This window comes from Malaclemys terrapin, chromosome 6, assembly GCF_027887155.1.
Source record: "Malaclemys terrapin pileata isolate rMalTer1 chromosome 6, rMalTer1.hap1, whole genome shotgun sequence".
Lineage (NCBI taxonomy): Eukaryota > Metazoa > Chordata > Testudines > Emydidae > Malaclemys > Malaclemys terrapin.
The window spans coordinates 83,432,126-83,454,405 of NC_071510.1; the positions used below are offsets into that span (position 1 = coordinate 83,432,126).

Genomic DNA, 22,280 nt, shown 5'->3' on the forward strand with positions numbered 1-22,280 from the left:
CAGATGGAGGAATGCCAAAGTAGAGCACTTCAGCATAGTGTGACCATGAACAGTAGACCGAACTAACTCAGTTCACAGCTATCTTAATACACTTTGGAAAAGGAATCCAGAGCTCATAATAAATTTGGTGTTAGTGTGCTATAATGAATTGTGTCATGTGTACCCGGGCATTTTTGCACTGGAGAAATTTGAGTTGATGTGGATTAACTCTTCCATGTAGGTAAGTTCTCATTCTAGTTGGGTAGTCAACTATTTACCATATTTCACTGCTGTGCCCAAAGTGGTGGCAGCTATCTGCACTGTTGATAGGGATCCTGTAGAGCTATGCCCCTTCTTGAAGTGCAACCCATACTTCTTACAGATCATGGCCTCTTTCCAATGACTCCCCTTCCTAAAAACTAGATACATAGAGTTCTGAGATGTGTTCTTAAACTAAAAGCCTTCCCTTACCTCAGCAGTAACTAGAGAAGTTATCTGTTCTGGGGGTTTTTCAGGACCCTTCTACACAGAATAAAAGAGCTCTTCCCATTGCTCACCCAGCACATGTACTACTCCAGAGAATTCTGGAAGGGTTATACATGAGCAGTTTTAGACTTTACATTGCTTTGTGAGTCCAGCAGCTTTGCAGCTTCTAATCTCACAGCAGAAAACAGATACCTTATGGACCAAATCTTTGATCAGAAGGGCCAAATTAAATGTTGGTGAACAATACCAGTGAGAGAACAAATAATAATCTTGGTGAAAGTTGGATAATAAGGATGACTCCGTAAATTTGGAAACTATTTTACAGATTTTAGACAGAGTCAGGCAAAAGACAAGTTATCCCTTCAAACAATAACTACTTTGGGAGAATATTCATCTTTACCAAGGCTACTCTACCAAGGCAAGAAATTTCATAGTTGTTCCATTCCCCCAAGTCTTTTACTATTCCACATTGGAGGGTAATTTGCCGTAAAAAGATGTTTGTGTGCTATTTTGTGTTCTAATCCAGAAGGCATTGTGATGCTGTGATGCTTCCTGGGGTACCCAGAGTTATCAAACACTTCACTACCACCTGCTCGGGGGTTGGAATGTGCCTATCACTAACCTAAAGAGAGAGAGAGAGAGGCTTTCATAGGCCTGGAAGGCCATGCTTGTATTACCTATGACCTGACCCCCATAGCCAAGGCTTCCTCACTCTGAGGGCAGGTGGTAGTGAGGTGCCTGGAAAGTATCACCGGTGCCTTTTACCCAAGGCCTGTTTCTCATATTACTGCAAATGGTTCCATTGCCAAAGCAAACAATGGGGGAATAATAGACAACTCTGTATCATACCCGTAGACAATTTAGGCCACCAAAAATAAAAAATCACCCATTCATCCAGACCAATTTTGAACACTTTTTTTTTTAATTCCTGTCACTGAGGCCCTCTCCCTTTGCTACTTTCATTAATAATCAGGAATTTATCCCTAGGAAATATCAACGTGACTATTCATTGTGGGTAAGAGCCGAAAGTGCTCAATTCTGCAGTTGTTCCTACGTCCTGATTGGAGATCATACCAAGAGATATGTAATAATATAAGTAATATAAAAATCCTGTATTTTCAATATTTACAAAGTCAAATATTTTCTCGTGAGATCTGGGTACAAGGCAGCTCTACCTAGCCTTTAACCACTTTTGGTCTAGGTCTAGAAAGCTGGAACAAAAGGTATAATTTCTAAGATATATACAATTGGATTGAAAAAAATGTTGATAACAACCCAGATGAAAAGATGGGAGAGGGAGTTAGACAAAGAAATGGATCTAGTGAGTCTCCATAAGGAAAAGGGGACATACATCTTCAATTTGTGTAGCTCATACAATTTTTTTTTTTGATAAATTACTGTATAGATGGCATTAGAAAAAAAAGAACTAGATAAATTCATGGAGCATAGGTCCATTAATGACTATTAGCCAGGATGGGCAGGGATGGTATCCCTAGCCTCTGTTTGCCAGAAGCTGGGACTGGACGGCAGGGGATGGATCACTTGATGATTACCTGTTCTGTTCATTCCCTCTGGGGTACCTGGAATTGGCCACTGTTGGAAGATAGGATACTGGGCTAGATGGACCTTTGATCTGACCCAGTATGGTCGTTCTTATGTTCTTAGATTCTAGTTAAGATCCATCATATTTTTGCTACTATGTAAGCACGCTGTTAGAAGGGTTGCTGGGAAAGGGGAACATAGTTGTACAAGTGGAGATTGTATCTAGGAATTAGATGGTTTAGGGAGGAAACAATTAAAGAGATTAATCTTATGACAAAATGCTGATGTCCTAGAGATCCCCTGTCCTGCTTACTTAATGCTCCAGGAAAGGGTCGAAATTTTCAACAGAATGACAAATTAGTTTCTTTATTACCGCACTTTATTGGAAAAATGTGACTCCTCCTCCTATGGAATTGTAGTTTAGTAAAATATGGACTGTCCTTGTAATGGAAAGGCTTTTGCCCCAAATACATACAGAAGAGAAGTGCCAAAAAGAGGATAGGTATTTAGATATTTCATCCTTTTTAATGTACATAAAAGAGAAGGGGTCCCCAGCCAGCAAGCTAGAATCTTTAGCCAGGTTCTTTGACTAGTCACCTGATCCTGAATAAGCAATGTACAATGTAGCATGTTAACCTTTTTTTTTTGTAACTTTGCCTTAATAAAACGTTTAAAAAAAAAATCCAAATGTTCTATTCACTCTGATGAAACTCCATTTTGAGATCTTATATCCATGCCTTGAAAGGCTAGACGCTTGACTTTGTATCATCTGGACTGAGACTGAACAGACAAGGAAGGAAATGAAATACCAACTGCATATAATTTATACGCAGTTCATCAGGTAGCAAAGGCTAAAGCTATGCCACCCTATTCTGGGCTTTTATTTGCTTCATAGATCCAAAAGGGTAGGAGAATTCAGAACAAGCTTCATTCTGAAGCAACAGAGAATAGAAGTAAGTGAAGTGGAGTTCAGCATACTGATTGGGAGAATCCGTTTCCTCTGAGGTATATATAGTGTGATGCTAAACTGGCTGTAACTTGCAATAAGCATTGTTTGCCAAAAAATAAAAACAAGAATTGTGCCATAATGTAGTGATGGTAACAAATATGAGGGAAGAGAATCTCTACAGCACTGCAAAACTATGACTTGGTGAGGCCCATTCAAAGATGGTTTATCAGCCTAAAACTCAGTAATTCCTTGTTTTGTGGGTTAAAGTTGGATCTTCAACATCATTTAAATGCATTTTTGTGTGTTAATTCATTCATGTATGTTTTTAATAAATGTACAAAGCTTGTGGTAAGGAATAATGAAGAAAAGGATGTCGCTATAACAATTCTCAAACTTCATGAAACACTGCGAATGAAATCCTCTTTTTTACTGGTACCTGTGCTGGTTTTTAACTGCTGGGAAAAAATTAACATTGCATCAGATACAAGCTTCTCTTTTAGGCCCTCCACAATTTAGCCCTTCCCTGCTTGTCCACTCTGTTATCTCAGCACGTCATAGACTGCTGCCTTCACTCTGCCAGCAATGCCAATCTTCTCCATCAATTAGTTCTGCCTCTTCAACAAGCACCTCCATACTCCCCCCCTGGCCACCTCATATGCTTAAGCCTTTAGGCGATATTGTAATACATAATAAATAATATCTACAACTCAAACACCGTATCCATGGCAACATGCAGTTGAACTTAGGACTCTATGACCCATGCAAAGGCAATTACTTTACTGTTTCTTTACTGTGTTTATGTATTAATGGTTTAGAATAGGAGGAATGACATCTGAGGTGGGCATGGGTCCTCTGCAAAACCTCCAGCCAGTTATTAACTGCCAAGAGATGCTTGACCTACAGGTCATTACTGTGGAGGCAGATGTCAAAAGAAAAAACATCAACATTCACAGTGATAAGGGGCACTTACATTTACAACACCCATTGGTGGTGCTGTCAGTCTGTGACAATATGAATAAGTGAGAGTTCAAAAAATTGTCAGATTATAAATATTTCAGCAGTAACACATCTGCTAAAATGTATTTAGCACCAGGCAATGCTGTAAGTATAAACAGTCTAAGGGCAATGAAGTTTACTGGTCTGGATGTCACGATAGCTGGAATCCTTGCCTAGATTTACTATTGACTCACTGTTTGCCTTGGCAAGCTTTAACCTGTCTGTGCCTCACTTTCCTCTGATGTCCAATAAGAATAATGATACTTGTCCTCTTTTGTAAGGAGCACTTTGAGCTCCCCAAATGAAAAGCGCTAGGTGCTATTAATCTAACATGAAAATGATCACTAATCCCATTCAAAGTCTCTCCGGTCTGCATTGATCTAATGATTTCCATCTCCCTCTATCCAAAATTTGATCCATTGTTATTTAGTTTAAAGTTAAACAGAGAATGTCTTAACTGCTTTGTAGTAAGACTCCTCAACCACAGCTTGGTATCTATGGGTATGTCTACACAGGGATAAAAATACTGCAGCTGGCCCGGGTCAGCTGATTTGGGCTCACCTAGGTCAGGCTTTTGGGCTGAAAAATTGCTGTGTAGATGTTTGGTCTGGGGCTGGAGTCTGAGCTCTGGGACCTGCAAGGTTGGAGTCAGTTAACTCCGTATCTTGGGTCTTTTATCCTCATGCAGACATACTCCATCAGGCCAATGTTTTCCTCCGTACTTAGACTAGGGTGCGGTGGGTCGGCAGATGTTGACTTTTTAGTGGCAACAACTGCATATTGAATAAGAATGTAAGAACGGTCACACTGGGTCAGATCAATGGTCCATCTAGCCCAGTATCCTGTTTCTGTTGGTGGCCCATGCCAATTGCTTCTGGCAGTTGCAGGTTAGGGGCACCCGCAGCATGGGGTTGTGTACCTTACCATCTTGGGTAATAGCCATTGATGGCTCTGTCCTCCGTGAATTTATCTATATCTTTTGATCCCAGTTATACTTTTGGCCTTCACAACATCCCCTGGCAACCAGTTCACAGGCTGACTATGCATTGTGTTTGTTTTAAACCTGCTGCCTATTAATTTCATTGGGTGACCCTGGGTTCTTTGATTATGTGAAGGGATAAATAACACTTCCTTATGCACTATCTCCACATCGTTTATAATTTTAAAAAGCTCTCTCATATCCCCCTTAGATTTCCCTTTTCTAAGTTGAACAGTCCCAGTCTTTTTAATCTCTCCTCCGATGGAAGCTGTTGAATACCCCTAATCATTTTTGTTGCCATTCTCTGCAGTTTTTCTAATTCTAATATATCTTCCTGAGATGAGGCAAGCAGAACTGTATGGGATTATCACTTCAAAAGTTTTTTTTCCTCTTACTTAATTGGCCTCTCAGAGTTGGTAAGACAACTCCCACCTGTTCATGCTCTCTGTATGTGTGTGTATATATATCTCCTCAATACATGTTTCACTCTATATGCATCCGAAGAAGTGGGTTGTAGCCCACGAAAGCTTATGCTCTAATAAATTTGTTTCTCTCTAAGGTGCCACAAGTACTCCTGTTCGTTTTGTATGGGAGGTGTGGGTGTACCATGGATTTATACAGTGGCATTAGGATATTTGCTGTCATATTATCTACCCCTTTCCCAACGGTTCCTAACACTGTTCACTTTTTGTGAGTGTGATGTTTTCAGAGGCCTATCCCGGATGACTCCACAATGCCACTGACAATCACACAGCGTGCTTACCTGGGGATCTGTTAAAGGATGAGCCTTTTCAAGCCATGCCCCAGCCCCACTCCTCATCCTTGCATGGGTAGCTGAGATGCACCTAGCACCTCCCTACCCCCCACTGCTCGGAGGCGGCTCAGAGCTGGCGGGCAGCCTGCAGGGACTGCGCCTGGGGCTGAAGTACTTTCCCGTGCAGTGGCGGGGCTAGGGAGGAGGCGGCTGAGCTGAGAGCCAAGCGCAGGGCACCGGCTGCCCTTTGAGTCTCAGCAACGCGGGAGCAGCTCACAACACATTAGCCCGGGGCACGGGACGGTTCCTGTGCGAGCAGCGCCGGGAAGAGGAGGAGGAACCCGGGCTCTGCCAGCGCTGCCTGCCCGCAGCGGGAAGCCCCGGAGGGAACAGCCGCCCCCGGCGGAGCCATGGAGCCTGCCGAGGGGCAGAGCAGCGGCCAGGTGCGCATGTGCCAGACCATCTTCCCCGCGCACGCCACGCACCGCGGGGAGCTCAGCGCCGGCCAGCTCCTCAAGTGGATCGACACCACCGCCTGCCTGGCAGGTAAGGGCACCCCGCGCTCAGCGGCCCGGCAGCAGCCAGCTCCCGGGGGTACTGAGACGGACACCAGGGCTGAACGTTGGCTGCAGGGGGGAAACTGAGGCAAGGGCCGGCTCTAGGTTTTTTGCCACCCCCAAGCAAAAAAAAATTTGGCTGCCTCCCGTCCTAGCCCTGGGCTCCTCGCCGCACCCCCCCGCACCCCCAGCCCAGGGCTCTCCCCACCCACCCCCTGCTGCCCTAGCACTGGGTGCCCTAATTCCCCCCATCATTGCCCCACACACACACCTCCTGCTGCCCCAGCCCTGGGCTCTCTCTCTCCCCCTCCACCACCTGCACCCTCCCTCCTCCGCAGCCCTGGGTCACTGGTAACTCGCTCCCAGGGCAGGTCATTCAGCAGGAACTTTAGATGTGCACAGCACACAGACAGGATTGGTTCCCATATGGTTACAGAACTGCAGTAAAGTGGAACAATTTTCAGCTTGTGTTATTGGAGGATATCTGGATGCATATTATAAGACTGTCCTACATAAATGAGGAAAAGTTGAGGTGCCTTTATTATTCTTTTCTTCCACTCTTTCTTTCTATGGGGAATTTGCCAATGCAATATCACTGTCTTCCTTTTAAACAAACAAACAAACAAAAAGGCAATGGCTGTTGAAAATAGCAATTCCAGTCCTAATAACCACTGGGAAGTATTTCTTGCTCAATTTTACCCTACTTTTTCTACAGCAAGTTACAGTAGATCAGTATATTTGATTTGGGAGAAATGAAGTAACAGCTGCCCAAACTGAGCTTGAGCACTCCTGAATTTTGAGGTGTTCAAATCTGGAAGGCAGGTGGTGGGGGGAGGAAGGGGGAACTCTTCATCTAAGCAATTCCCTGGAGCCATATATTCCACAAGTGAATTGTAATTTGCATGGAAAAAATATTTCTTCTGACCCATTTTTAAAATTGTAGCCTCTTAATTTCACAGTGTCCCACTGTTTCTTGTATTATGGGAAAGAAGCAGAATGAAATTTGCTCAATTAAACCTTAGAATGAGAAGTGGAATAGAGATTTACATCATGTAAGATTTTCCCGTCAGTCCATTTGGTAGTGTTTTGTCCACTTCACATTTAAAAGTCCCAAACACTGGGCTTCCACCACTTCCCTTGGAACTCTATTTCACACAGTAAAGAGCTCATTATAGATGCTATGTTTACAGGTATTTTTGTTTTCTTTTAATTGCGTGATACCAGTTTACTGCCCTTGTACATAATTTGCTAAATCCTGGTAGATATATTCCAGATCTGCCAATTCTCTCTCTTTCAAGGGCAGCTCCAGCCAACATGTGAAGACCCTCTCTTGCCCTCCCTCTTTACTAGGCAATCTTGTGCACTTTGTGACTGAAGTGGCAATGTAATGCCAGAAAGCCTTACAAAAAATGTCAACCCACTACAGACTACTGAAAGAGGTCCTGTAGGAAGATTCACTCATGCCAGCAGTTAGGAGTGGATTATTACTCAACTAAAATAACCCCTTCGGATTTCATTACCCCTTAAAAGTAAACTGTGTTTGATGTTATGGAGCAGTAACGAGAGAGGGAAAATCCTGGGATCAAAAGAAAGGAAAGTAACAACTATATGGGACAACAACTATATGAGAGAGAAAAGGGGAAGGAGAGGAGGATTACAATGTGATGAGTAGGTAGAGGATTCTGGAAAAGGTGAAGAGAAGAGAGCAACAGTAGAGAGAAAAGGATGAAGGAAATAGACAAGAGAAAAACATGGGAAGAAAGGAGATAAAAGCACTAGTGGAGTACAGTCAAAACTGAGAGACAGAGAGAACCCATTTCCCATGAACTCTGCCTACATATAATATGATAAGAGCTGCCTTCAGAAATGTCATAGATAGGTTAGAATTGTCAACGATATTACAGAAAAATGAAGTCGTCCAATTTAAGTAGAAAAAGGGGAATAACAAGTGGAAAGATATGAGACAATAAAAACTGAGATCAGAAGGTTCTGTTTCTGTCTTTACAATTTTAAATGCATTGATTTCCATTTGGATTAGAGTTGCCCATAATCAAACTACAGAATACAGAATATGTGTGTATATACAATATACCCATGCATGTTTGCAGTTTGAAAACGTAGCTAAATTGATAATGCTACATTTAAAATCTTAAGCAAATTCAACTCTTTGCCATCTCTGCTGTCCATGAACTTCATTTACAGATGGTACTGCATATATTAACAAATAACAAGCATTGAGGAGATTAGCAGATATCTTGTGTCTGAATAGCATCTCCATATATTGTACTATTACCACTGTGTAGGCATTTGCAACGTTTAGTGATTTAACAGCTTTATTTAATCTACTATTCATATATAGAAAGATGTGAGGGTGCTGGAGAATTTGTCCTGCATAGTGCTCTGAAGGTATGCAGCTCTAGGTCTGCAACTGTTTGCTATTCATAAACACGCTTTTTATTTCTTCTAAAAAAAATAGTCATTCAGAGCTATGTATTCTACCTTTAAACCTGGTGTATCAAGTACTACTTATTTTAACAGGCAGAAGCCTAATCTAAGAAGGGCTGTTAAATTATATCAGTTGAGGACCTAACAAATCTATCTTATGATATGTTAATTTACATCAGATGAGGATTTGTCCCTATATTTAACTTTTCTCCTCTTTTTGTTGTCCCTATTAGTGACTCTTAGTGGAAAACTGTTCATTAATATCAGAGAAGTAATCCCATCACACACACACACAATTTATTAATATATATAATGGAGATAGATTTCAAGTTCTAATGCTGTAAGAGCAAAGAAGTTGTTTTCCTTCTCAAACTAGAAGAACAACTGGTAAAAGTATAAGGTCACATGATTACATAGGTATGTCATGTACTTGTCTTGATATTACCATGAGCTGTATCTGTATACCAACATACACTTTTTTGAGGGAGGGAATTGGTAGGTTGGAGCAGGGGTGATAGGAGAATGGAGTCCTTCAAGCAGTAATATACGATGAACCCAGTTCTTGAATCCTGACCCAGACAAAAATCACAATCATTTAGGATTAAATTCATCCCTGCACAGAGGACTGACTAAGCCAATAACACTTGGTTTAAGTCATGCATAGGGCCCTGTGCAGACCCTCTGAGTGGCAGTGAATTTCAATGGAAGTTTTGCCACTGAGTAAGGACTGCAGATTTGGTTTCTTAAAAATCAAAAAGAAAACTCAAGAGTGTGACATGTCTGCACCTACACAGTCATAGCAGCTAGTGCATGGGCAGAGCTTTATTTATCTTCAGGAGAAAAACAAGTGGGGCTTATTTTAATTGATTGCTGCTTGAAGAATTGCTTTAAAGGGGAGAAAGTGCCTCAGGGGCACCAGGTTGTTAAGCCAAACAAGAAGGAAAAACAGCTTAAGATAAATAAAAATGTGATTTAAATCCCTTAAATTTTCCTTTTTACAATACCCAGAGTCACCTTCCTCCAGATGCTTTTTGCTGCTTCTGGCAGCTCTAAGTGGCTATAAAGCCAGTAGATCCTGCCACCTGAAAATTCCCTCTTGAGTGATATAGCATGTCCATAGGGGAATCCTTGAGTGATCTAGCGCTTCCATAGTGACTCCTACACAACCACCTCTCACAGTCCCTTGGCATAGGGAGCATGGGCTTGGGTGCTGCTAGGACTTGGTAATCCCCTGCTGCCAAAATGTCAGAAGCTAGGTGTAAATAAAGCAGCCCTGTGACTATTTACACTGGGAACTGTCCTGGACCTCAGTCAATTCCAGGATCAGGAGAGCATAAAGCCAACTTTCCTTTCTCCAAGTCTTGCACCAAGCACTGACTGGCCAGCCCCGAAGTTATCTAAGCACAGATAAACAAATAACTCATTTTTGTCAGTTTATGTAAATTGAAATGATGTTTTAACTCTCATCAGTATTGTGCTCAGTTGTTTGGCTGTAACTCTTTGTCTGATGATGATACAAATACCTTTTTTTTTTTTTTTTTTTACAACGACAGTGCCAATTATTCTTTTTTATGATGTTTTTCTTCTGCAAAGTACTTCTCCTCACTCTTATGTTGGATTGCTAGTTAACCATTTTTAGAATAAGAACACACAATTTTCATAGATTCATAGATTTTAAGGCCGGAAGGGATCCTTAAAATAATCCATTCTGGTCTCTGCTTGATGCAGGCCTGATATTTCCTGTTAAATACTGATTCTGATCCATTTACATCAGTTTTTACACTCATGTAAATTTAGGGGAGTTACTCTGGATTTACACTGACATGACTGAGAGGAGAATCAGGACCACTGTGTTTGCAATCTATGTATATGTGAGATATTTGCAGCAGTATATCTAGTGTAGTAACTCTGCGCCTTATCTCTCTCTCTTTGAAGCTGAAAAACATGCTGGTGTATCCTGTGTGACAGCGTCAGTGGATGACATACAATTTGAAGAGACTGCCAGGTAGAACCCTGTATAGTAATTATCAAACCTTATCAGTTTAGAGTCCTCTTTTTCTTTTCTATTTAACAGAGATTAACCAAGGCATATAAAATCTGAGATAGTGGTTCAATGATTTCCCTACAGGCATAGGGTTCAGTCTAGAAATTTGCCAACGGTGCTTGGGCTTAACTCGCCCATTTGCTGGAAGGCAAAGATCAATTTCACAAAGTCTAAAATAAACTGTAGTTACTTTTGACCCTATAAACTAGTAAACAAATCAGAAACTTAAGACCCAATGACCTTTGCCCCTGGTTAAAATGAATACTACGAACCATTGGTTATTCCTTTTTGAATGAGGAATACATTCAATTATAGTTGCTGTGCGAATTTTTTTGATAGGTGCAAGCTCTCTTTCAATTTCTTTCTTTTCTTTTCATTCGTTCTTCAGCTGGTTATAAGAATTATCCATGTAGCAGAAAGGCATAAAAGAGGAATTTTATATTTGCAAACTCTGTATGTTTAGTGAATCCACAGGATAGTGCAAGGATTAAAAAATCTTTCACTTCTGCTTTAACTGTTTCTCAGCCAGGGAACTAAGATTTCTTAAGGCTAAACCCTTGCGCTGTAAGTGCCAACTGTTTGCAGTTGATATTAACAATGGGGAACATCCATTAACTCTTTAATTGTTTATATTTTAAAAAGGCATTGTTATTGTTCAGATTCACTCCCATTTTAAAAAATATAGATAGCAAATTTGCTCCTGCATTATAAGAGTCTGGCCCACTGCACCATTAGTGCACTGAGCCGGGACAAAAATGTACTTTTGGATGTAGCTAGGTTAAAAAAAAAAAAGATTAACCCTTGGAACACTGCCATCTTTTAAGTGCTGAGTTGTGATACTGAATTCTTAGAAGGCAGGATATATGGAATGGGCCCTGTTTTCAGAACTGTACAATAATAATAATGACTGTTGCTCGTATTTGAGTATGACTATAACTAGAAATCAGTTTCCACATGCAGGGTTCAGGAGATGTGCCAGGCCAAGTTGGTGTATACATTCCCTCCTACTGTTGGCCAAGGTGGCACGACAATATTCTGTTACTTGTTCTGCTTCCTTTGTAGTGGAGTGTCAAGCTCGCCTGTCATGGGCCATATCCTCCCATGTCATTAAGTCCAGCCTGGCAGACTGTATGTGCCACTTGATGCAATCCTTGTAGCGAAGTTTGCAATTATCACAGTTGCACATACAGCTGGGTAATTGTCAGCAAGATTGCAGAAGTGGTGTAATTGCAGTAACTATTGGCAATTGTGCATTCAGAATAAGCACACATTTGTGCACTCATAGTGCTGAATATCGGGCCTTCTAAACCCAGATTCACCTAAGGACAGGAATAAGATTGATAAGAGACGTGCATAAACATTGCCACATGGAAGAGACCTAAGAGGTCCTTGACTTCCCGCACAAGGCCAGTCTCAAGAGTCCTCTTCCCAACTACAGTCTTTTCCATTTTGCTTTCTAATGAAAAGCACTCCTCTGGAAAGCTGTGATCAAAAGGTTCTACTAACGAACTAAGCATCACATTTTTCTCTCAGGTACAGAGATGCCACCTTCATGGACTTCAATGGAATTTTCACTCTTGTAACTGAGAGCAGAATTAGCCCCTAAATATTTTAACTGTGTTTCAGCTATAGATCAGCTTTAACATCCTGAGTGGAGTAGTGCTTACCAGGTGATGCGCTGAACATGTATAATTAAGAAGATTGAATTAAACTTCTCATATAATTAATAAATATCCCCTCTAACTTGATTATAGTGTTTCCTGCTTTAATGTTTCATTCACTTACATTAGCCTACCAAATCTTTTGGGAAGAGGTATATATTCTGTGACTACTTCTGCAACTTAAACTGTATACTGGGAAAGTTAGTTTTATGCCAAGAGAAAGAATGAATTCCTGCTCCTTTTCTTTTTACACTGTGTGAGTTCATAGTAATAGCATGAGCACTGTCTGATTTAAAATAATCTGATTTAAATTCTTTTATTGACCAAGTATCTCCACCCAAACCTCCCAGTTTAGTACATTCAGGGGCGGCTCTAGGGTTTTTGCCACTCCAAGCATGGCAGGCAGGCGGCTTTCGGCGGCGTGCCTGCAGGCGGTCCACTGGTAACGCGGATTCGGCGGCATGCCTGCGGGAGGTCTGCCGGTCCTGTGGCTTTGGTGTACCCGCTGCCGAATTGCCGCCAAAGCCGCGGGACCGAAGGAGCTCCCGCAGGCATTCCTCTGAAGGCTCCCTGACTGACGCCCCCACCGTGACCGGCAGGCCGCACCCCACGGCTTGCCGCCCCAGGCACGTGCTTGGTGCACTGGTGCCTGGAGCCACCCCTAGGTACATTTCAAAATGTTCCAGTCAATGAAAATGCAATGTTCTATGGCCAGTGTTCTTGAATATCCATTCAAATGCCCAGGGCCATCCGAAGAAGAGGCAGCTTCTTGGAGTCCCATTGTTTCAGAGGCCCTCTGTCTGAGGCAAGCTTTGTAACTCATATATCATATATCCCATTCTGAGAGTGGGACCATCATATATCATATATCCCATTCTGAGAGTGGGACCAAAGGAGAAGGCAATTAATTTCTTCTTTCCCCACCTTTCCAACAAGGTTTCATATTGCAAAGTCTGCCTGATAGACACCCCACAAATCAGATTGCTAGAAATGCTGTGACCTCCGATGTCTGGGCAGGAAATTAAAGGAATCTACCTGCACAGCATATTAAAAAAATGAACATAATGAGGATGATTTCACTGCTTCTAAAAATGTCATGAAATTAGCCTGTGATATCATTTCAGAAATTGGCCTCTAAAATGACTGAACACTAGTCTCTCTGCCATATTGGGAAAGAGAAGGGCAACCAACTTGAACCTCTTCATTTTAGCAGAATGAGAGAGAACCAGAAAATCAGAAGCAATCAGGAGGCAAGCCTGCACTGGCCTGTGCTGTACAGTAGGAGGAGCAGAGGAGTTTTGTGCACAACACCCAAATTCAGTTTATGCAAATTTCTGCCTGGGACACACACACCTGACCAGTCCTTTGGTTTCTCCGGGGTTGTGCCAGGGTGCATAAGTAGGAGAGGAAGGTGTGACATGAATGAGATGGGGGGTGGCTCTGGGAAAAACTGCTTTGTGCCCATCCTGGTTTCCAAATTCTAGGACCCAGTGGCTATTTTGACCCACGTAAATTAGTTCTGCCTAGTTGCCGGACTCACAGTGATTGTAGAGTCATACTTCAGTCAGCTGCTGAGGAGCAGTATGGAGAGCAGGACTAGCACCTACTCAAGGGCTTATATTTGCCTTCCACACAGACACAATTTCCTCCATTTTTTGCCAGTGAAGAATTTGGCCCTTTCTGATGTCCCAAAAGATCCTCAGATTAGAATATAAATGTTACAAAATCAGCAAAATAATTTGAAATTATTTTTATAATAGAGACAAGTTTCACTGAAGGGAAAAAAAGAGTTATCATTTAGAAATAAAATTGCTTGTCAGTTTCCTGGATGAAGCATCCTTTTATGGTCTCTGAAGCAAAAGATTTTCTGACTTTAAAGGCACACTGTCAAGATAAAAATCATATTTTTAAAAAGTCTCCTTATCTGTATTATTAGTTACAGACCAAATTATTCAACAATGTTCTTAACACTCACAATATTTAGTTGTTGTAAGGGTACTCATGAATTTCTGATTTCTTCCTTCAATCATGTGAAGTTTTGCCCTTATCCAAAATGGCTGCCATCTCCCATCACTGTCAGTAGCAATAAAGCAACAGGCAGCTCTTAGCAAGATGGCTATTGCCTTCCTTAGGCCTTTGCAGATGAAAGTGATGCTGTCCCCAGCAAAGATGGCCACCATCTTCATTGTTTCTAGAGCTGGCTGAGACTTTTCCATCAGAATGATTTTCCAAAAGACTGGAAGTGAGATGATTAATTTAAGAAGAGCCTTAGTTTAACCTAAACAAATTTGCTCCATTTACCATTTCTTCCAAGTTTAATTAATAAACACACTGGGCTAGATCCTTCTATAGTGTAAATGCATCTAGCTCCATTGACTTCAATGGAATTAGGTTGATTTACTAAAGCTGAGGATCTGGCCCACTGTATCCTGTTTATGCACCATTGCATACTTTGGGCTAGATCCTCAACTGATGTAAATCAGCATAGCTCCATTGAAGTCAATGGAACTATGCCAGTTTATAGCCACTGAGGATTTAACTAAGTGAAGAGACAGTATTTGCTATTTAAGGTTCTCTGTTGGAATAGCAGCCACAGAGGAGGCATGCTGCAGCCCTGGCCCTGTTCACAATTTGGAGAGTGCATTCCCAGTGCATCACAGAACAGAGCTTGTGGGAAAGGAAGTGAATTCTGCCCTATCAGCCTATGTATAGCTTGAGAAATGAAATACCAGTACCCACTTGTGCAATTGTGCATATATGTACACTCACTGATTTAACAAACCTCACAAGCATATATGCCTGTGTACTTAAAAATGGAATCCAGTCTAAAGTTTCTGACTGGACTTGAGATTGGTGTATAATAGCATAATGGTGCATATAGGTATATTATATTAGAAATATAAAGGTACTCTCTTATTAAGTCTATATAGTTTTCTGAATAACTCCAGTTTGGTTCAACAGCTTCTTTATTGAAGTTCCCAGTACAGTTTGATTTGAGAAGAACTTCTACAATTAAATACTTGTTGTTGTTTTTGCACATAATTTACTGGCCTTGTGCATTATCAGTAAAAAGTGCATTGGCATGTAACACTGCTCTACAGCCAAAATGCTTCTGAAATAAATGTAGTCAAACTTTACTAATTCTGGGTCACTGAGAACGAAAATGATGCTTAAAATTGTTGATTGGCTCTAGTTTTCAAGATATGCTATTGGGTCAGTATATATGACCCTTGACTTGGGAATGGTGGAGGATAAGTGAGTTATAAAGGGAGGGGATCTCAATTTAAACCAGAAATGACTAAAATACATCTTTGACTGGATCTATGAATAAATCTATGATTGGGTTTGGACAGTACTTGCTTTTTAGGCAAAACAATGAATGATGCAATCTGAAGCTGGTATTGCATCATACATGATATGAATTGCATCATGTTGTTCCTAGAAGTCATGGATGATGCAATCATAACGAAGCTTACATCACTCTGCTGAACAAATTGCCCTATATCAGCTCTAGAAATCATACAGTGTCGTGCTCTCTTATTTGTCAGTGTTTGATTTTGCAAAGGGACACATTTCTGTTTAGCCAAAGTGAGCAGAGATGCCTTGTACTTGTGTGAACAGTGCAGATAACTTCTGCTATGTTTGTGGTGAAGTGACTTTTGCATCACAAAAGCGCAGTATAACCACTGCCTATCACCTTTCTTTTGGCTGCAAAATTGGAGATCAGGACAAGAGGTGGGCCCCACACATATGCTGCAACACTTGTGCAACAAATCTTCGCCAGTGGTTGAACAGGAAAAGGAAATCTATGCCTTTTGCAGTGCCAATGATTTGGAGAGAGCCAACAGATCATACCAGCAATTGTTACTTCTTCATGGTGCCTCCAGTTGGGAAAGGTGTGTCAAAGAAGAAAAAGTGGACTGTGCATTATCCAAACATTCCATCAGCTATACGCCCAGTACCCCACGGAGAAGGACTGCCGGTTCCTGATGCACCAGAATCCTTCTCACTTGAGTCAGACGAGGAAGAGGATGAAACTTCTGGTCCTGAACCATCAATGTCACAGGACCCACATTTTCTCCCATCCTCCTCCTCTGAACCACACCTCATAACACAAGGTGAACTGAATGACCTTGTCAGGGATTTGGAACTACCCAAGAGTAAGGCAGAGCTGTTGGGCTCCGGACTACAGCAGTGGAATCTCCTGGCAGGTGATGTTAGGGTTTCCATGTTCCGTGACCGTCAAAAGGATCTTGTCCCATTCTTCTTCATGGAGGGCGATCTTGTAGCCTGCAACAACATTGATGGTGTGATGGCAGCCCTCAACATCGTTCATGATCCAGATGAGTGGAGACTGTTCATTGATTCATCGAAGACGAGTCTTAAAGCTGTTTTACTGCATAATGGCAATGTTTTGCCCTCAATTCCAGTTGGTCATGCAGTCCATATGAAGGAAACCTATGACAACATGAAACAACTTTTGAGGTGCATAAACTATGACCAACATCAGTGGCAGCTTTGTGGCGATTTGAAGGTTGTTGCTCTCTTGCTTCGTCTGCAGACTGGATACACAAAGTACTGCTGTTTTCTCTGCGAATGGGATAGTCGTGCAAGAGATTCCCACTACATCAAGAAAGATTGGCCACTCCGACAGTCATTGGAGCCTGGGAGGAAAAGTGTTCAGCATCCACCACTTGTTGAATCAAGGAAGATTTTGTTACCACCCTTACACATCAAGCTGGGTCTGATGAAGAACTTTGTCAAGGCCATTGACAAAACATAAGCAGCTTTCAAGTACCTCCGTGGAAAATTTCCTAGGTTAAGTGAAGCTATGATAAAGGAAGGTGTCTTTGTTGGTCCTCAGATTCGTGAACTTCTTCGAGATGATGCATCTGACCATGCACTGCCTGGCAAGGAAAAGACGGCATGGAAAGCCTTCCAGTTAGTGGCAATAAATTTTCTCGGAAACAACAAGACAGACAACTACAGGTTGTTGGTGGAAAACCTCCTCAAGGCATACAAAAGCCTTGGTTGCAACATGTCACTAAAGATACATTTTTTGCACCCTCGGCTAGATTTTTTTCCACCGAACTGCAGAGCAGTGAGCGACGAGCACGGCGAGCGATTTCACCAGGACATTGCAACAATGGAGAAACGCTATCAGGGCAAATGGAGCCCATCAATGCTTGCAGACGATTGCTGGGCAGTGACAAGAGATGCTCCATTTAGTGAATACAAGAGACAAGCCAAGAAGCACCGAGTAGACACTGAATAGGACTAAACTATGTACATAATAGTTTTTTGCCTTTTGTTTCATAATCAATTTTATTTATATAAGCCTTTTGCTGATTTTTAAAGTGTTACATAAACAGGACAGGTGAAATATTATCATGTAAAGCAACCATAAACACATGAAAAGACCTAGGTTTACAATTTATGATTAAAACTCTACTGTCTACACAATATACATAGACATAAAATGTAAAAACTTAAATATCTTAGAAACAGTAGCCAATCAGTTGTTTTAATTGTCATATTTGAATTCAGCACATCAAAATACATAATAAATAGCACATTTTATCTCTGAAGCAGACAACTTCTCAAAAATTGTAGACCAGTGTAATATTGCTTACCATTGTTTGGTATTCCATTATGTTACACAGATGGATCACTGGAATGACAAATGTTTATACAGCCTGACCCAAAGCCCACTGGAGTCAATGGAAGGGCCCCTGTTGACTTCAGTGGGTTTTGGATCATAGTGCAGTTCATGTAATAATTGTGCAACTTAATGAGATGACACTTGTCTTAACAGAGTTGGACAAATTATCATCATCAAAGCAAAGGTAAACCGAGCATTCACTACTAGCATGGAAGTAAGTGATATTAATTTCTCATTTTTATAATTATTTCTTCAACAAATTGCTGCACAGAAAGGCAGGAGGAGAAAAATAATGGAACAAGATTCTACCACTGTAACTTTACTATTGTTAATTTCAGAAGGGGCTTAATGAAGACTCTTAAATAATGTGCCTCATCCTCATGTGAAACAACTGCAGCTAAATGATTTTTATATTTCTATAGCACATTGCTGTCCTATGAGTGAGCTATGCCAGACTAACATAAGGTCCCCTGAAGAGGTTAAGGTCTAAAGGCATTAGCAAGCATAATACAAAACAAAATACAAAGTGGGGTAGATAGTCAATATTGGCCCACTCCAAGGCCCATTGACCTCAATAGGCTTTGTATCAGGGTCCATGGCTAGAAAGGCTCACAGAATGGGTGGATTTCTTAATGTTTTTGAAATACATGATACAAAGATCCTTATCTCAGATGTGTCAATGCCACTTATTGCTTGTGCTGTAAAAGACATGGCAATGCATTGCTCAGTCACTTACCTGAAATCAGAACTGAACCTTAAGCGGTCTCTTCTCCTCTCTGTGCCCCTATGCAATTTCCATTAGCTTTAATGGGAGTGATGTGATTGCATCAATGGGAGAATGTATTCCAAAGTTTTCTAAAAATCCTAAAGACCAAAGACTTGATGCATATCATGTCTGTTTCAGATGAACTAGTAAAGTATTTCACTAGTCATTCACTTCACATTGTATTTTATAGACTTGTACAGATTTTTGCTGATGCAAGTCCTACTGCTTCTAAAGGTTCAAGCAGGGTTCTGAAATGGCACCTAAGTAAATGGAAGTAATAGATCATAAAGCCAAATGTAAATGTCTGTACCATTTTTAGAGGTGCTACTAAGCCTCTGTTTACAGATATGTTGCCATGGTTTTAAATATTCATGAAGTGTATTGGTGATACTAGGGCCATAGTGAAAAATCTGTGCATTCTACTCCTTTAAGATGTAAGCTCAAGACAACATTTAATTCTGCAAGAGTTGTGACTTGCTGTCTTATCTAGAAATTAACAATGTGGTAACTTTCTTTTTCTTTTAGGTTGGTGTCAAAGTTACAGTACAGGATATCTTGAGTAATGTTCAGAAACTTATTAGTGTGGCTTTCTCTACATATGTAATAAGACCAGTTGGTGATGAAAAGGTATCTCATTTAATTCAGAAATATCCTGGCATGGAAAGAGCTTTTTTGTGAAATGTCTCTTGTTTGATTATTGTGAAACACACACACACACACACACACACACACACAAACACACACACAATATTCTCCACTCATTTCACATGAGGGCAGAAAAATAATGTGAAGTACAGACTGTAAGAAGATTTTAAAGACCTTCTCTGTGGCCTCATGACAGGCTATTTTTCTACCACTTTATAGGTCCTTACTTTTTAAGTTCTTCCTTACTAGAATTGGCATCTTTATCCCAACTTTACTGACAGAGTTGGTAAAACAGATATTTCCAAACATAAAATGCCTGAGAAAGGTTAGAGGCTAAATTAGTTGGTTAATGTTTGAACATTAAAGTACTATATAAATGGTTTGTATTATTATTTATTATTGGCTTGATCCTGTGCCCAACCCCTTAGCTCATGCATCTTTAGCTCAGCATTCCAAACGGGTCATTTCAGGATGAAACTGGTGATGATTAACTAAGATCAGCTTCAATGGGCAGCCATTCAAGCAGGACACCTCAGTTCAAAATCCATCAGAATTTCAGCATTTGGAGCAAACAACTATAACTTTTTATACCTTTTTAAAAGCCCACTTATTTATTAGACTTTTGTTGTTGTTGCTTTGTGGACAAGTTTGGGAAGAGGGAAGAATGACTACCTAGGGTTACCATGTTTAAGGTTCCCAAAAAGAGGACACTGCTGGGGGAGGGGAGGAGCTGTGAGGGGCTACAGTTGGGGAGTGCTGGAAGGGTGTGTGTGTTTGTGTACTGAAGGGTATTTGAGAGGTGCTGGAGGGGGCACCTGGGGAGTGCTGGAAGAGGTGTGTGTATGTGTACTGGGAGTGGTATTTGGGGGGTGCTGGAGGGGGAACCTGGGGTGCTGGAGGGGGTACCTGTGTTCTCATTCTTGAGGTAGGGGGCAGTGTCACTGCTGGGTCTGGCTCAGACCCAGGACACAGCGACAGCCATCAGTCAGCACCTCCCTGTGGGGCTCTCCCCCTCCCCAGAGCTGGGAGCATGGGATCTGGCAGCTGCGAGGGACTAGTCAGATGTCAATGCAGGGGAGGGACCAATTGGCAACTCTCTTTCTGAGTTGCAACATCTGCCCCACAAAAAATCTGGACATTGCCTCTTATTTGAAAAATCCGCCCAGACAGAAGGCGGAGGATCAAAAAAGAGGCAATGTCTGGGAAACCCCAGACATATGGTAACCCTATGACTACCTAACTCTGCTGGGAGGGAGGGCAATTTTGTTTTAAGAAAAAATTGGCAAGATTCTGAGCAGGGATGGAAGTGGAGGAAAGGAGCTGGTTTGAGAAAAGAATCAAAGGCAGAGAAGTGTTAGCAGGGATTGGTGATACTAACATCCCTCCAGGAAAAGGTGGCAGAGTTGTTTAGAAAGGGAGAGGGCAAGGCTGAGAGAGAGAACATGAAGTGGGGAAAACTGGTGTAGCCCCATGCCCTGCTGACAGTAGGTCCAGGGGAGAGGCTGTTTTGGCCATATGTAGTGGCTGGTGGCTAGAAACACACTAGGTTCCTGACAAAGTCTCTAAGTCTAAGCCTCTAAGTCGACAAGAGGATTTGGGGTGGAGGTACAGTGGAACCACTGTCACTCACATGGAGCAGCAGGGTGTTGGCTCTGTTCTTGTTGAAGCTTCTGGGCCTAGGTGGAAGGGACTAGAGAATAGGTGTGGATACAGAGAGCAGCTGTTCCTTGCAACTCAGCTGTTTTTGTCTGTCCCCTGTTTAGATAACATTGTTCAAAAGCCAATGGGCTAGATTTTCAAACAGTTTGTGCCACTAAACTGACCAATTCTACCCATAGGGCCAGGCATAAATGGAATTTGCACATGCTTTGTGTGTGAAAAGGGAAATACACTGGGGACAGAAGGGCTTCACATGCAGAAAAAGAGTGTTGGGAAAACAGCCTGTAAAAGTGTGCTGCTATGGCATTTTCAAACGAGCATATCCGAGCGCAAGTAGTGGCAGGGGTGCAAATGCTCACCTGGGACACAACATACAATATTAACTCCTCAGACTAATTTGAAAATGCATTTCCAGTTTTGTTTTCTGTGAAGCATTTTAAACAAAATAGGGTTTGGTGAGTTTCTTGTATTTTTAGTTTCTCAAAACAAAAACACCTTGTCGTTGAATTTTGGCAAATGGCTCAGGACTAAAAGTGAAAACCTAGATATTGCATAATCACTTGAACTTTAACTCTTTCCTTATCTGTAGTAATATGACTTGCTGTACTGCAGAAATTACAGTAAAGAGTTCTAGAGGATGCTGATGCCAGCGTACTTTTTAAATGGCATTGGCTCAAAGTGCGGTTCAGAGCACACTTAGATATGATTATACAATCACATGAGAGCTTCTTTTCATTTGTGTAGGTTAACTTAAAACCAGTCAAGCTTCAGTCTCCACAAGATCATCTGGAACATAGTCTGGCTATTGAGAGAAGAAGAATACGACTGGACCATGAACATGTCTTTGAGACCCTAATGCAAGAGAGTAATATGGAAGATGGTCACTGTGGTCAGTAAAGCAGACACAACCAGTAATTATGGGCAAATGGAGGGGACCAAAAAGTGACCAATTCAGACTAGGGACGAAACCAAATAAAAACCTTTGAGGATAAGACTCCAGAGGCTAGCAAGGGCCAGGTTTGTGAGGATGTGGAGGACAGCAAATCTCCATGGTGGTTCTCTCTGCCCTTCTGTCCTGAAGGGATTCCAGATGTAAGGTTGCAGGATCAGGGCCAAAGTGTGAGTTGATCATTGTTTCACATTTACTTTTCACTTA

General features: G+C 41.5%; 1 protein-coding gene across 1 annotated transcript in view; it reads left to right on the plus strand.

Moving 5' to 3' along the window:
- Nucleotides 1-5,874: 5,874 nt before the first annotated feature.
- ACOT12 (acyl-CoA thioesterase 12) overlaps nt 5,875-22,280 on the plus strand; it is a 46,579-nt gene continuing 30,173 nt past the window's right edge. The window contains exons 1-5 of the mRNA XM_054032924.1: nt 5,875-6,231; nt 10,623-10,692; nt 18,208-18,268; nt 19,346-19,447; nt 21,869-22,013. Coding sequence (XP_053888899.1) covers nt 6,096-6,231; nt 10,623-10,692; nt 18,208-18,268; nt 19,346-19,447; nt 21,869-22,013 — 514 coding nt within the window. The 5' untranslated portion in view covers nt 5,875-6,095. The remainder of the gene's footprint in view (nt 6,232-10,622; nt 10,693-18,207; nt 18,269-19,345; nt 19,448-21,868; nt 22,014-22,280) is intronic.